A 16,061-nucleotide genomic window follows, 5' to 3' on the forward strand; every position below is an offset into this window, starting at 1 on the left:
GGTCACTCTGAGTCAGTATTGGCTCGATGACAGTGCGTGCATTTTCATCCAGATGGACGTCAGTGGAGCTTTGTTCCTGGCCTTGCACGCGCACGTGTGTGTGTGTTTTGAACATGTGCATATGAGCTGGTGGGTGACAAAACCAAATCTGCTCCCCCAGTACGTCTTTGGAAGCCTGGCACTAGAGTTAACAACAAGGGGCAAATGAAATCACAGCATGAGAGAGGAGGCCATTAAATGCTGGGTTTTGTGGCACAAGCGAAGGCCAGCTTCTCCACGACTCAGTTTCCTCATATTTAAATGAAGGGCTGGGACCAGGTGATCTCGGAAGCCCTGGTCCTGAAGCCACGGAGGCTTGTGGAAGGGGCCTCAGGTTCTGGATGAGCGGGCAGACAGAGGCTTGGGAGGCTGCTTCAGTCCCTCCGTAGTTGTCTTCAACGGGCTCTCCCATGGGAAGGACTCCCGTCTTCAGCCTAATGCTCACTAAGCCCTTGAATTAGTGCAGCATGTGAACCTGACATAAAGTGCTTCTGTTGCCGTTTCTCCACTGGGCCCGGCCGTCACGGCAAGCGCTGCCCGTCAGCCAGGTACTGCCTGCCATTCTGCTGCAGGGACTTGCCCAAAGCCTCCCAGGCGGATCTGGGAGAAAGGAGCCAGAGCCATGCGCTTGGGGAGTGACAACGGAGAGGAGAGGGGGGAGGAGCCCAGAAAGGCAGGGAGCACAGGGAGGTGGGATCTTCTCTATGTGCCACAGAGGACAGGCAGTGGGGGGCAGAAAGGACCAGCCCAACAGTCTTGGGTGGGTCTTCGGGTGGCTCTGCCCTGGTTTGTCACTGAGTGACCTCAGCGAGACAAAGACTGCAGCATTTCCCAGGTGGGTGGGAAGAGCCGTCCCCACCCTTGCCAGGGAGAGGCTGAGCACGGTGCCCCAGGGCCCCGGCATGTCTCTGCGAGGCCTCCCTGCCCCCAGCGAGCAAGCTCAGCTGAAAAGCACAATCAGCTCTGGCAGGAGGGCAGGTGAGGGCGCAGGTAGAGATGGGTGGGAGAGAGGCTCCCAGAGAGAGGAGCACTTCTGCGTCACCCCCACCACCACCTCCCACCCCCTGGCCCCACACCAAGGACCAGAGCCCCGCCTGGGAGGAGACAGGTGTGGCTGGTGGGCCTTGTTCTGCCGTCGGAGGGGGGTTGAAATGTGGCTGTGACTTCCAGTGGGAGCCGAGCCCAGAGGGAGGGGTAGCTTTACAGGCCACTTGGCAGTTGGGGACACTGCAGGTAGGAAATGACTTGGCCAAGGCCACACAGCTAGTCTGGGAGAGGAACGGGACAGGAAGCCGGCAGCTGACCCCTTGCCCAGTGCTCTGGCTGACCTGGCTGCATCACACTGGCCAATGGCCCCGTGGCCAGGTCCCAGGCCCAGTCCACTCTCTCCCTGCCAGCTCTTCAATGAAGTCAGCATGCCCATGATTATTTACACTTTGTCATAGAGATCCTCTTTCACTGTAATGCACATATGTCGAGAGGAAGCGTTGTATCACTCACTCCAATCACACACACGTCCCTTGTCATGATGAAGGCTAATCATAATGTTCAAAACGTAATGATAAACAGAATGCAAACCCCCCCAAACCCCACTGCCCTCCAGTCTGTTCTGACTCACAGCGACCCTACGTGGGGCTCCCGAAACTGTAAATCTGGGGTGGGGAACGCCCAGTCCGAGGACTATAGAAGGCCGGGGAAGTCATCAATACCAGCCTGGCCAGAGAAGCAGTTCCAACCATCACGTTAAAACCCAAACCGCTCACTGCCCCCGAGTCTGTTCCCTCTCATGGAGACCCTGCCAGACAGGGTGGACTCCCTGTGAGTTCCTGAGACTGTAACTGTTCACAGGAGTAGAGAGCCTCCTCTTTCTCCTGAAGAGTGGCTGCGAGTTTTGAACTACTGGCCCTCAGATGAGAAGCCCAGTGCATAACCAGTACACCACCAGGGCTCCTTACAGCCACCCCGGGGTTTCCCGAGGCCGTGGCTGGGGATGGGAGTAGAGAGCCCAGTCTTTCTATGGTTCCAAACTGCACATCGTGCGGATCGCAGCCCGACCCATAACCACTCCGTCACCAGGGCAACCATCCCATCAGAGGTGTAGATGTGTGATCAGGATGGCCCACACAAATGTCGTTATAAATATCCAAGTGGCCCTTGGCAGGAACAAGGTTCCCTCGCCCTTTGTGCCAATCTCAATAGGGGCAGACACCCTTCTGTCTGTCCTGGGGAGTGGCTTGTAGGCTTGAAATGCCTAAGGCAGCCCTGCCAACAAAGAAGACAAATCACCATGACGTTTGAAGCAAAGCAACGTTCTCCATCCCGCTGCGGCTTTGACCTGGCGGGGAGCCGGGAGCTGTGCGTCCCCTTGGTCAGGAAGGGCCCTTGGTCGGAGAGAAACATACCAGCAGCAAACGAGACTGTGGCCGGCTGGTCATCAAAATGGCAAGGGGAGGTGCCAAATGGCAAGAGAGTGAAGGTCTGGCCCACGTGTCACTGCGTCTGAGGCCCGTTGCCAGGGAGAAACGGTGACAAAGGGGGCCCCTTCCCTCACCCAGGTGGCCAGTCCCGTGCCTGGCTGAATGGTTGTCTTTCAACGGAGCATTTACAGACGATATTTCGGATAACCTCCTTCTCCACACTGATCCTGTGTCTGTGGTGTGCCCATTCTGCGAGGCTGCCCCAAAAAGGGTCACGACCTCTTTCATGCATCACGCTGGCCCTAACCAGGAGACCCCGTAGGGCTGTGGACAGAATGGGAGGGATGTGGAGAGAGGTCAGGGCCAGCTCTCCTGTCTCCTCTGGCCTCCCACCACAGCCCCAAGGCTTGGAGCAGAGCTGCCCACCACAGGCCTTTATGCACGAAGCCCCTTAGCAAGATTTGATTCGCCCAGGAGTCCCTGGGAGCTGTCCACAGTTCCCAGCCCTCAGTGTGACTCCCTGTATCCTCAGGGGACAACTCTGGGAGCAAGATGCTGTTGGAGAGGGAGCAACGATAGGCGATCTTCCGAGTCGTTCCTTGCTCGGTGGTGCTGGCCACGGTGGACTCGTTGTCCAGGCGCCCCTTGAGGGGGAAGGTGTTCAGCCCAGAAGAGTTGGCTTATGCCACTGGGCAGCTGCATTCCTTTTCAACGTCTCCACGGAGGAACTTGCTAGACTTCCTATAATCAGCCATGAGAGCGGGCAAGCAACCCTTATACCTGGAATCCCTGGCAGGCGGAGGTCTTCTAGAAATCAGGGCCACAGATGGTGATGGAGCCCCTGGAGCAGCGTCAAGCCCCCAGGAGGGGCCCCCTAGCAGCAGAGGGTCTTTGCTACTGGACTGCCCAGGTCTCACCGGACTTTGGGGGCAGAGTAGCTTAGAGGGGAAGAAGACCCGAGTCCTGGTTCAGAGCCTACCGCTCCTTAATGTGTGACCTTGACTGAGCCTAGCGTTCTCTGAGCTTAATACGCTTGGTGAGGGAATGAGTGTGCTGATTTAGTGGGGGGCTAAGGAGTTCTGTCACCCACTCTGGACATGCTGTCAAGAGAGACCAGCCCCTGGAGAAGGACGTCATGCTTGTTAAAGTGGAGAGGCAGTGAAAAGGGGAAGGCCCTGCACAAGGTGGACTGACACCATGGCCTCAGCAGTAGGGTAAGGGATACCAGTAACTTCGAGGCTGGCGCAGGACGGACAGTGCTTCGTCTGTTCCACTGGAGGTCGCTACCAGTCAGAACCGCGTGGCTCACGGCCCCTATCAGCAACCACAGGGGCTCTGGGAGGCTCCAACAAGAGAAGGGATGGGGAAGCACTATGCTCCACTAACGTATTCTCAGGAGATGCTCCAGAAACGTCCAAAGGCCTTCTCTACCTGGGTCCCCCTGAGCTGAGTCAATGGGTCCCCCATGCAGGCAGCTGGAGAGTACATGTCCTCCAAAGGGGGCATCCACCACCCACGTGCTGGGAGGCCCAGCCAACGGTCCCAGCCCTTCTGTGACATTTTTGGTTAATCAGCAGGAGGGCTTTATTTTACCTCCGGTGTTTCTAAGGCACTCTTGTTTTGTGTGGGCCAAGGAAGCATGTATCCCTCAGGATGTTTGACAACTAACCAGAAAGTTGGCAGTTCAAACCCGCCCGGAGGTGCCTTGGAACTAAGTCCTGGCACCCTGCTTCTCAGTGTCAGGGCCTTGAAGACCCTGTGGAGCCCTCTGCTCTGCAGTCCGTGCTCGCTGGGAATTGGAGGCAGCATGAAGAGAGCTGACGAAACAACACCTTCTCAGGGCCGGGAAGCACCTCCTAACTTGGGCCACAGGCATGGGCACAGGAGCCTCCTTCTCAGATGCCCCACACAGAGTGGGGTGCTTGGTGCAGTGGGCTCCTCCCACCCCATAAGTATGGCCTTCCGGATCTGGCTCATCCTCCAAGATTCCAGGAATTACTTCACACTGGGGGTTTGTAACCATGGTGGCATAGTGGTTAGGCATTGGGCTGCAATCCACAAGGTCAGCCGTTCAAAACCCCCAGCCGCTTGCTCTCAGGAGAAAGACAGGGTTTTCTACTCCCATAAGTTACAGTCTCAGAAACCCGCAGGGGAATTCCTGCCCTCTCCTTTGGGCCACTGGGTTCTGCTTGTGTGTGCTGAGGGCCTTTGGTAAGGCCCTTCCCTCTCCTCCCCAGGATGGCTCTATCTATGTTGTCCCGGGGGGACAACAACAGGATTTGAAAGCCCTGAGCTGTGACCTCAGAACACGGAGCTCCTGGACATGCCTGAGCCCATGAAAGTGAATCCTCTGCCTGGGGGGCCCGAGGAATCTGGGGGTCTCCGACCCTGAGTGAGGCAGGGAAGTCCCCTACGAACCTTTGGACCCTGGTTCCACCAGCCCACCCGGGGCAGCAGGAGCTGAGTCAAACCCACTTCTCAGCGGAAGCGGAAGCGAGGTTAGGGAGACGGTGTTCAGGGGAGCTGCTTTCTCCCACAGCTCAGCAGCTGAGCAGGAACCAGGGCTTGGAGAGGAGCTGGGTGCCAAGCAAGCCCGGCCCTTGTTCAGCCACCTACTGTGACTGGGCACCAGGCCTGGGTGCACAGGGCCTGCCACTCTCTGTGGGCACCAGTGGCATCAGGAGCCACAGGGTGCCCAGTCCTCCAGCCAGCCGGAATCAGACCTGGAGCTTGGAGCCCAAGAGGACAACATGTCCCTCTCACCCCAGACTCAAGATCTCTCACCCTCCCAAGCCAGCGCCCCGAGTTTTATATTCACCTTTTAACTTAGGTGTCAGCTCCCCAGAGGCCACAGAACATTTATTCTGAATTGCCCCCACCTGTGTCTCAGTTCTGCCGGACACTATCAGCCACAAGGAGCACCAACCACGATAAGCCACATCTGTCAGAATGGCCACCCCAACTCTTGTCTCTTAGCTTTTTAAAGACCCCGCTGATAAAACGCATCAGCCCAGTCACCGGGCTCTTTCAGATTTCCCGTCTCTTCTCAGCAGAGCGGACAGGGGTCTTGCCGCCCACCTGCCTGGTCCTGCAGGTCACAAAGGTCTATCAAGTGACTTCTAGGCTGGGCTCTTTCTCAAGTAGCCCCTGCTGGTCTCAGGGTGATGGTGATGGAAAGTGGGTGCCGCCCCACCCTGCCCTGGAGGACTCCATAGTCAGGCACGCCCATCACCACCTCCTCCAAGGCCGATCTCCATGGCTTGCTGTGCAGGCGCCATCTTCTGAGTGATGGGGGAGCAGTGCTCCAGCCCAGGGTGGGAGGCCCTGCTCTAGTCAGCAAGGAGACAGGGGGCAGGGCCCTCCTGCGGCTGCTGGAGCGCTGTCCTTGGTGACTCAGGCCTAGCAGCTCCCATGAAGACTCAGACTGCCGAGTAAGCAGCCACCCTGACTCCTAGAGAATGCTCAATGCCTGCTGGGAGCCCTGGCTGGGAGGTGACCTGCTGTCTCCAGTCCCCTGGAGAGCCCAGGGCAGAGCTTCCCCACTCTCCACAGGCCACACGGGAGTGCCCCCTTGTCGCCATGTGACCACTCAACTCTGCCCAACTCCACAAGGCAGCTGCTGGCTGCCACAGTCCTACAGCCCATAGAACCCCCTCAACTGGGCACCGAGTGGGGGCGGTGGCAGGAACAGAAGACATGGCTCACGGAAGCAGTCCTTGAGGAGCTGCCCACCCCAGCGCCCTCTCAGGAGAGCCCTCTCTAGCCATGAGAAGGGTGTTAGGAGATCCATGTTGCTGGCGCAGGCCCTGTTGGTCACTGTGCCGGGGGTGTGGTGGGCAAGGAGAGCAGGGTGTGCCCTGCAGCAGAGCCAGTTTGGCGGGCCCCACCTTGCTGGCAGAAGCTTGGTTTCAAAACGGGCTAATAGCTGGGGACACAGACAGTCTTTTCATCTTGGCCTGCCCAGTGCATAGCAGCTCCCAGGAAGCTAGGCGGCTTCTGTCTGGGCAGCCAGAGCTGGGATAGAACCTTCTGGCCCTCCAGCTGACCCAGGAGGTAGCCTGGGTCAGCACAGGGTGACCCCATCCTGTGCCGCTGTCAGAGCCTGGCTCACCCTGTCTGGAGCCCTAGGCCTCCCCCAAAGCCCGCTCAGTTCATGGCAGCGCCCCTGTGCTCACCAAGGCTGAGGAGACCCCAGCCCCAATTCCCAGGGCAAGTGCCAGCACCATGGTCGATGCGCATGTGCTGTGAGCCCGGCCCTGTCCGTGGCCCAGTAAAGACCATCCTGGCGCCAGAGAGCTTGGGGCATGGCAGAGCCTTGTATTAGCAGCTGGGGAACAGATGAGACCACGGGGCGCTGGGTGTGAGCGGGAATGATTCCAGCGCGGGACGCCTTTGGTATCTGGAGAAAGAGCTGTGGGCTGGGCCAGAGCAGGCCGCGTGGAGATGACAGATTTGAGAAGAGGCTTTGAAGGCATGGAGCATTTCAGAAGAGACTGGCAGCCACGCCACACAGGGTGGGGAAGAGCCTGAGCAGGGGTGATGTGGTGAGTGGGGCGGAGCATGAAGGGGTGTGTCGCGGAGGGGAGATGACTGAGAGGCAGGGTGCGGCCAGCCTAATGAGCCTGACATGCACCTCCTAGCCAGAATCTGCCGCTCTCAAGCAAGGCTGGCTGATGAGAGCTGTGTCTGCTAAGGTCGCCATGGTGGCATCTAGGGCAGGGGCCCGCACCCCAGGGCTGGGCGGGAGTTGGCAGGGCTGCCAGTGGTGCCGTCCTGAGAGCTAGGGCCACAGTCATGGAAGCAGCAGGATGGTGTGGGAACGTGAAGGACAGTCAGAGGGAGCCCAGGGGGGAAGGCACATCAGGGCTCTCCCTTCCCCAGGGCTCAACGACAACCCTGCCCCAGAGCTTGGGTAGCCAGCGCCTCGGGAGCCCCTGCAGACTGGCTGGGACGCGAAAGGGCTTCAGAACTGGCCAGGGTTTGGGGTTCTTTGAGGCCCGGGACCTGGGGCTCACGTTAGTCTCCTTTGTTGTTGTCGTTAGCTTATTTCATTATCTAGAGCACAACATGCAATGCATGTTATTAGCGTCTTTAAACATGACAGGACGGGACAAACAAGGCTTGTTCCTTCAAAATGCTCACCTTAGGAGGATGCTTCTGAAGCGTGTGTGTCTGTGTGTGTGTGTGTGTGTGTGTGTGTGTCTTTCTCTTTCTTTTCTTTATTTTATGCTCCTCCCCCTCCCATCCCCACACCACAGCCTCCCCCTAACCCTCGAAGTCAGCTTCTTGGAGTATGAAAACCATCTTCCTTGATTTTTCCCCCCCTTTAGCAAAGTGGTCTCTCCCAGTGTCTGGCTGAATGCGATGGACCGACTTTGCTGAGCATCATGACTCCCCGGGCATCCAGGCGATGTGATGCAGGCAGTTTCGTCCTTGCTTCTCAGGGGAGGCATCGTATTCCACCGTGGGCACTGACTAGTCAGCCTTGTGGTCTCCGTTTCCTGGTCTGTAAAGTGAGGGGCTTAGCCTCTGCGAGTTTCCTGGCCTGTGGAGGACCAGGGAGAAGACTGTCTTGCAGGGTGGGAGCACAGAGAATGGGGTCAAAGCACCACGTGCTTCTAAGAAGGAAGAAGGAAGAGAGGCCTAAGGGGTGAGCAGGAGGCTGAGGAGAGGCTCCTTGCTCAAAGCAGAGTCCCCTAGCCCAACCTGAAGCGTACTTCTAGGACTGGCCCCCGAACAGCCTGCTGGTCTCTCAGGCTGAGAAGCCTGTCTCTAGCTCCCCACGCTTCTACCTGGTTGTCCAGCCCAGCCTGCTTTCTGATGGAAGGGTCAGCTCTGCTCCTGGGACGTTGAGTTTCCAGCCTCTGGAATGTTAAGATCCACTGAAGGCTGAAGTTCCCCAAAGACAGGTAGGACAACCAGGCAAGAGGTGTGTGTGAGTGTCTCTGTACTCAGAGCTAGCACAATGCCAGCGGGGATCACTAGATCGCTCTCTGGGTGTGGGAGTGAGGCTGGGAGACCTTGCACAGGCAACAAAGCCCTCTGCCTACCGTGGGCACACCTGTGCCCAAGCAGCGCCCGCGCATTCCATTCTGCCTGCAGCTGCTCACTCGGGACCTGGAAGGGAGGGTTTGGAAAGGCGGGGTGGGGGGCATTGTGGCTAGACATTACGATGGAGAGGAATTGTTGGTGCCTATGGCGCGAAGGCTAGCAGCAGTCAGCATCCTGCAGTGCTTGGGACATCTGCTCAGTGAAGGACCTGCCTGCCCCAAATGCCATGGGCACTCACATAAAGACACTGCAGGCTGGTCGGTCCTGAAGCAAGGCTCAATGTCACGCGGTCATCAAGCTTGGCTCCGGTGTGCCATCTGGACAGATCACCCTTCCGTGTTTATGAAACACAGAGCAGCCTGTTTGGTGGCTGTCAGGTGAGGCCAGAATTGGGCTCCACGTCCTGCCTCACACCTGCCTCCGGCGTTGCCCTGGCATCCTGTGTTTGTTCCCTGGTGTGACAACCTGTTTGCTCCTTGCGGTATGGCTTGGGCGGCTTAAAGCCCTTCAGCCAGCTTGCAGGGGCAGGCAGCTTGCCTGCCATCCTGGGGCCTCGCTGAACAAGCAAACCTCAGCACTTCACAAAAATCATCTGGTTGAATTCTCCCAACCACCCTAGACAGGGGACACCATTCCAACCCCAGTTTTACAAACAGAGGAACTGAGGCACACAAGGGTTGAGTCACCTGGCCAAGGCCGCTCATCTAGCAGTCTATGGTGGCTGGATTCAGCCCGAGCAGCCTGGCTCCAAGTCCCCCATCTCAGAGCATCTTCCTTGGCTGTGAGCCTCAGCTCAGTGAGCCTGAGCTACGCACCTGGCCCCCAACATGGCCTTGCTGCCCTGGCCCCAGGCTTCCACTTGCTCCCAGGCCGGGTGAGTGGGCAGGAGGACTGGGGGCTCAGCTGCCTCTTCTGTGCTCTGGAGGGTTTGGGGGGAAGGCAGCACCAGGCTGAGTAGAAGCATGTAGCCCACTTCTCAGAGACCCAGCACAGAGTGGCGGCGAGAGGAGGGTCACCTCAACCTCTGGATTCTGGCACTTCAGCCCAAGACCCTAGCACTGAGCAAGGTGCTCAGGGCTGGGTGACATCATGGGGATGTGGTTGGTGGCTCTGGAGTGGAAGATGCCCAGCTCCCAGCCGCCCCACCACACCCACTCCCCGTGGGCAGTTCACCCAGGCTGAGAAGACCAGGACGCTGCCTGCCTTTTCCCAGCACAGGAAGAGGAGCCAGGTGCAATCAGCGAGATCACCCCGCGATGACGTCGAGCCCTGTCATCTACCGAGAACAAGGGCACCCGTTGTACATTTCCATTTAAGGCCTTGGCTCCCAGCCACGGTGCCACCCACCCCCTGGGGGGAGGGAGCAGAGCTGAGGAGGGTGTGCCACAGCCCAGCCTTGGAGGCCCATCTCGGACCCTGGCACATAACCCACTAGGTCAGCGGTTCTCAACCTGTGGGTCACAACCCCTTTGGGAGTCAAACGACCCTTTCTCAGGGGTCACCTGATTCATAACAGTAGCAAAATGACAGTGATGAAGCAGCAATGAAAATAATTTTATGGTTGGGGTGGGGGTCACCACCACATGAGGAACTGTATGAAAGAGTCAGGCATTAAGAAGGTTGAGAACCACTGCACTAGGTGCTCAGTCTGGGCCCAGACTCTCAGAAAACAGCCCATCCCTTGTTCTCCTCGGTGCAGCAGCCCCGACCCCCAGGGCGCGTTGGTTGGCCCAGTCTGGGGGAGACCACAGTGCCTGCCTGAGTGTGCAGCTGGGCGTGTAGGTGGAGGAGCAAGCCTGTTGTTGCCAACGGTAACAGCTTGTGGCTCCTGAGCCTGGGATGCCACTTCGGACTGGTCGCCTGATACACGGTCATCCAGGAGTGCCCTCCAGAGTCAGGATGGTCCGTGCTCTCTGAGGTTCTCCCCGCAGGGGTGACCTGGGAGCTGGCCAAGGGCCCTCCCCTCCCCAGCCTGGTATGGGCAGATCTGGCCCGGAGGGGAATTACCCTATCGCCTGCCTTACCCCTTACCCCTAAAGTACTCCACACTATACACCCTCACACACTCTCATGGGGTGAGGCAGGCAGGCTCTGGGCTGCTGGAGTTGGCCCGAGCTCTTCCCAGGAAAGGTGAGCCCCAAGTCAGCACCTGTGTGGAGACATTGGATCGGCCTCTGGTTGATCCTCTGGTCTGAAACGAGTTGGAACAGGCCAGACCCACCGGCCTGGCAGCTCCTGGGAAAGTCCCCCTGGTACCACTCCTCTCCAGAGCAAATTCCCACCTCAGCTCCGCTTGGCAGGCACGCCCTTCCCAGAGGACTGACTCACCGCGGGGCTCGCTTGGCTGTCCAGGGCATCGTGATGCCCTTGTGTGCTCTGCCGTGGGACTGGTCCTCTGTCCAGCTTGCCCCCTGCAGACCTGATAGCCGTGCTCCTGAAGGCCCTTACTGAGGCCAGTCCTGCAGGCCCCCAGCTGCCCTCACGTGTCCAGTGTGCAGAGCGGCCCTGTGACACAGGGCCTGGGATCAGGGTCATTTTCTTCTTTGGGCTGTGAGGCTCTCTCTCTCTCTCTCTCTCTCTCTCTCTCACACACACACACACACACACACACACACACACACACACGTCCTGTACTCATTTGCTTCTTGCACGGAGCAGAGTGCAGACAAGGGGAAGGATGTAGCAGATAAGAAACGGTGGAAAGGAGGCCCCAGGTGGAACAAACGGTTCAACAAGCCCAGTTGCTCCCCCACAAGGTTGGAGGTTCAAGTCCATGCAGAGGCACCTCAGAAGAAAGGCCTGGTGACCCACTTCCAAGTGACACTTCCTGGGAGCCCTGTGGGGCACAGTGCTGCTGTGAGTCAGCGCAGACTCTGTAGCCACTGCTTCTTGCCTTGGGAAGCAGTCTGCAGCTGGATGGGGTGGGTGGGTGTCATGCACAGAGCGGAGGTAGCCGGAGCAGGCTCGCTGTGTCTGGGAAGAGAGTGTGCTTGGAGACATGGGCTCATGTCTTGGGTCACCTTTCCCTCCCCAAGTGATCGCTGGAAGACCCCTGCCCTTTCTGGACCGCGGGCTCCCCTCCTTAACTGTCCTATTTCGGGACCAGACCACCACCTGTCAAACTTCTTAAATGACAGCCTCTTCTCTTCCATGAATCGCTTTAATGATGATCACCTCCCCCCACCCCCTGCTGATTTCATCACCCTCAAAGGGCCACCGCCTGCAGTGTGAAAAACCGTGCATCTGATGATAGCTAAGGGCCCTTATAGTCCAGACGTTCTGGGATTCTGGAACATTCCCAGCCAGCGATCCCGCAGCAGGATGGCAGGATGGGGTCCTGGGTGGATTCCAGGACTGCTGGTCGGGAACCTTGACAGAGCCTTTCTCTCTGTCCTCACCCAGGTCTACAACGGGACCCTCAAGCGGGAGTCTGACAACAGGCGCTTCAGCTCCTACAGCCAGATGGAGAGCTGGGGCCGGCAGTATCCGCGGGGCGGCTGTGCCACCCCCGGCGTGGGCAGTGACATCTGCTTCATGCAGAAGATCAAGGCGAGCCGCAGTGAGCCCGACCTCTACTGCGACCCGAGGGGCACCCTGCGCAAGGGCACGCTGGGCAGCAAGGGCCACAAGACCACCCAGAACCGTTACAGCTTCTACAGCACCTGCAGTGGCCAGAAGCCAGTGAAGAAGTGCCCCATGCACCCCCCCTCCTGCACCTCCAAGCAAGACCCGGTGTGCGTGCCTCCCATCTCCTGCAACAAGGACCTGTCCTTTGGCCACTCGAGGGCCAGCTCCAAGTGAGTGCGGCTGGGCAGGGTGGGCAGGGCGGCAGCCGGCGGGAGGCCTCTGCGGGGTCTCAGTGTGAGCCAGGCGATGGAGCCTCAGCCTGGAAGCAGGGCTGTTGAGTACGTCGGTTTTTGTTTTTTTTTTTCTTAAAAGATCATGGTATAGGGGGCTCTTACAGCTCTTCTATCAAGCCATACATCAGTTGTATCAAGCATGTTTGTAACTAGGCTGCTGTCATCATGTTCTAGACGTTTGCTTTCTCTGGAGCCCGGGGTAGCAATAGAAATAGGATGTCGGTTCTAGGGGCTGCAGACAAAGAGCAGAGGGAGGACAGGGGTTCTCGAGCGAGTCCCTGACCTCGCAGCACCCGCATTCCCAGAGCTTATGAGACACACCTGCCTGCTCTTGAGCCCCACCCGGACCTCCTGTCTCAGAGATGCCGGGAGAGAGGGGCGAGCAGATCCCCAAGTTCTGTGGAACTAGAGAGCCTCTGGCCTTGGGCATCCATGTTTGGTAAGAGCACAAGGGAGTGCTCTTTCCAAACAAGGCAGAGGAGGGGGGCTGTGCTCGGGGTTACAGGACGGGGACGTCCAGAAGATGTCCAGGGAAGATGTGCAAACTGGGAGACATGGTCGGGGGCAACGAAGAGAGCCCCCAGGCTACAGATGTCACAGGACACCAGGCCCAGACGGAAAGCAAGAAAACAAACAGGGTGCTCTTTAAAGAGCCATGGACGCAGGGTGGCATGGGGCCAGGGGCCCCAGGGAAGTGGGCCTGCCCTCCAGGTCCAGAGGCCCCTATGGAAATCCTTGCCCCTGTCGGCGTACAGGGCAGAGTGGAACTGACCCGCAGGGTTCCTCTGCTGTAGGAAGCAGGTTGCCATCTCTCCCACAGAAAGGCTGGTGGGTAAGCACTGCTGCACCAACAGGCTCATTCTAAACCCATAGACGACGGAACACCCTTTATCACCACCTAACGATCCCTGCTACTCACTAACCAGCAGGTGCTTACTGAGCATCGGGCCTGTGACAGGCAGGCTCTGTGGTCCTTGCTGGGGAAACCCACCACAACTAGACAGACCAGAGGTGCCCCGGAGCCACAAGAACTGCTGAAACCACATGTCCTCCCCCCGGGGAGCTTTGCAGCCTTGCTCTAATCCCACAGCCCCTTGGAGGGACCCTGTGAGGATCCAGGTGGGGGGAAGTCTGAGGCACACGGGTGTTCAGTAGCTTCCCGAGGCCCACACAGCTGACATCGCATCCTCGGCTCCTCCCTAAAATAAAAAACCAAACTCGCTGCCCTCGAGTGGAAGCGGACTCCTAGCGACCCTACAGGACAGGGTAGGACTGGCCCTGTGGGCTTCCCAGACTGTCACTGTTTTCGGGAGTGGAAAGTCCCAGCTCTCTCCTGCGAAGCAGCTGGTGGTTTTGAACTGCCAACCTTTCAGACTCAGCCCAGCTTGTCACCACTCTGCCCCCATGCGCCTTCCTTTCTGGTGCCACATTATTGGGAAAACAAGCAGAACCCCCTTCTAAAACTAGACATCTCCTGGCACCTTGAGGCCATTAGGTACGTGAGGGTGGTTGGGGAACAAAACTAAGAGTCCTTTCTTCCAAAGTCACCGATCAGCGCAGCCTCTGGCCCTCGCTCATTGGCCCTCAACAGAACATTCAGGGGCACAGATGGACAGAAGGCAAACAAACAATAATAACAATAACTCCACTGTCATCAAGTTGATTCCAACTAGGACAAAGCAGAACTGCTCCACAGGGTTTCCAAGACTATAAGTCTATGGGAGCAGACAGCCTCATCTTTCTCCTGTAGAGCAGCTGGTGGGTTTGAACTAGCAGCCTTGCAGCCCGTGCTTCACCCACTGCGTCACCAGGACAAGGATCCTGAAAACCCAAGATCCGGTTTGGTTTGCCAAAGCTAAAGGCGAGAAGGATCTATTGAATAGCTACTATGTTAAGGCATTAGCTCACTGCAATCTAGACCATTCCGACTTGTCGTGACCCACGAGGACAGTTGGGATTGCCCCTGTGGGTTTCTGAGACTCTCACTCTTGACGCAAGGAAGCAGCCTCATCTTCTTCCTGCGGGGAGGCCGGTTAGCAGCCCAGCATGCCACCCACTATGCCAACAGGGCTTCCCGACAAGGCATTAGGCTAGTACAGACATAAGGAGAGGGTCCACTCTATCAATGCCAGGAGGACAGTTAAAGAAGGAGGGGCTCTCTGGGCACAGTGGGTCACACATTGGGGCAGTTCTAACCCATTGGGGGGAGAAAGGGAAGGTTTTCTACTCCTGGAAAGAATTAGCATCCCAGAAATCCACAGGGCGGGTCCAGAATGGATGTGGTGGGAGTGGGTTTGAGTTTGGGTGGGCACCTCAGGGAACCCCTAGTCTCGATGGGAAGCCAAGACACGGACCTACAAAAAGGCAGCCTGTGCATAGCGGGCTCGTGGAAGAGAGGCCTGCTGTCCTGGGAGGACTTCACGGGAAAGCGGAGCTGGCGTGGGGTCTTGTGTGTGATCCGGGTCCCACGGGTAGGCCAGAGAAGGGAATCCACGCTAAACAGAAGCACGTTCAGGGGGCAGGCTTGCTGGGGTGGTCCTTTGCTGGAGGCTAAGGCGTGTGAGAGAGGGCCCAGGGAAGCCAGAGGGCTCCGTGGAAACACGAGAGTTCCGGTTATCTGGTTTAGAAAAAAATGCTGGTATCAGCCACTTCATATTTACAAACTAACACACGTCTCGGTGATCAGTGTATGCAGTTTGACCCTGAGCCACACTCTAGAGGAGGTGCCGTGGGTCTCTGTGCTGGGGGACAGAGCGTGCCGTGAGCGCTCCTCTGGTCAATGGATGTGGGGCTTGGAAAAGAGAGCCAGGCGGGGCACTGTGGCCCAGTGTCTGCTAGGTGGCTCACGGGGAGCAGGAAGGAGTGGCTCTGGGGACAGGAGGAAGGATGGGAGAATACGTGTTTGGTCAGAAGAGTCCGATAGACTTGAGGGTGGGCGAGTGGGTGGACGAATGGATAGGTAGATAGACTCATGCTTCTTCCCCTCTGTCTCCCACACACCGGGCGCAAAGGTGAGAGATGAAAGGGCGGGGGGAGAGCATCCCCTCAGGGAAGAGCAGAGATTTTTCCAGGTGCAAAGCTAACTTGCCTGCTTGGGCACTATCCCAGGGCCAGGACTTCAGCACAGCCGGATGTTTCCCTCCGTGGGCAGCTGTCCCGTTGGGTTGTTTTCCAGAGTAGCCTCCTTCTAGCCCTTCAGAAGGCAGATAACAGCCGTAGCGCTCGCGTGGTCAAGGAGGACTGTGGAGCCTCGGGACCCGAGCCCCCACCTGCCCTGTGCGACCCACCCCTTTGCCCCGTGCCGCCCAGGATCTGCAGCGAGGACATCGAGTACAGCGGGCTGACCATCCCCAAGGCCGTGCAGTACCTGAGCTCCCAGGATGAGAAGTACCAGGCCATCGGGGCCTATTACATCCAGCACACCTGTTTCCAGGATGAGTCTGCCAAGCAGCAGGTAACGGACTGGCTGCCACGGCCCTTCCTGGTCTACCTGGGCAGGACTGACGGTGTCTGCCTGGCCCTGCGTGTAGAGGGGAATGGAAACGTTTGCAGTTGATCCCCTCTCACCCACCCCTCCTGCCCCCGGCTACCTGGGCAAGGTGCCTGGTTGGCATCTCCCAGGAGCAAAGCTGGGCATCGTAACACTTCTATGGGATGTACAGGCCCCACACTGGGGGTCTGAGTGGGTTTCCCC

The 16,061-nt window shown here is 58.1% G+C and overlaps 1 protein-coding gene across 1 annotated transcript in view; it reads left to right on the forward strand.

Annotated features, from left to right (window-relative positions):
* The window catches only part of PKP1 (plakophilin 1), a 39,132-nt gene that overhangs the window by 9,101 nt on the left and 13,970 nt on the right, over positions 1 to 16,061 (forward strand). Inside the window, exons 3-4 of the mRNA XM_030887805.2 lie at positions 11,910 to 12,304; positions 15,677 to 15,873. Coding sequence (XP_030743665.1) covers positions 11,910 to 12,304; positions 15,677 to 15,873 — 592 coding nt within the window. The remainder of the gene's footprint in view (positions 1 to 11,909; positions 12,305 to 15,676; positions 15,874 to 16,061) is intronic.

Source organism: Echinops telfairi, unplaced genomic scaffold, assembly GCF_000313985.2.
Source record: "Echinops telfairi isolate 266 unplaced genomic scaffold, ASM31398v2 ScPeMD7_7424;HRSCAF=8462, whole genome shotgun sequence".
In the NCBI taxonomy this organism is placed as follows: domain Eukaryota; kingdom Metazoa; phylum Chordata; class Mammalia; order Afrosoricida; family Tenrecidae; genus Echinops; species Echinops telfairi.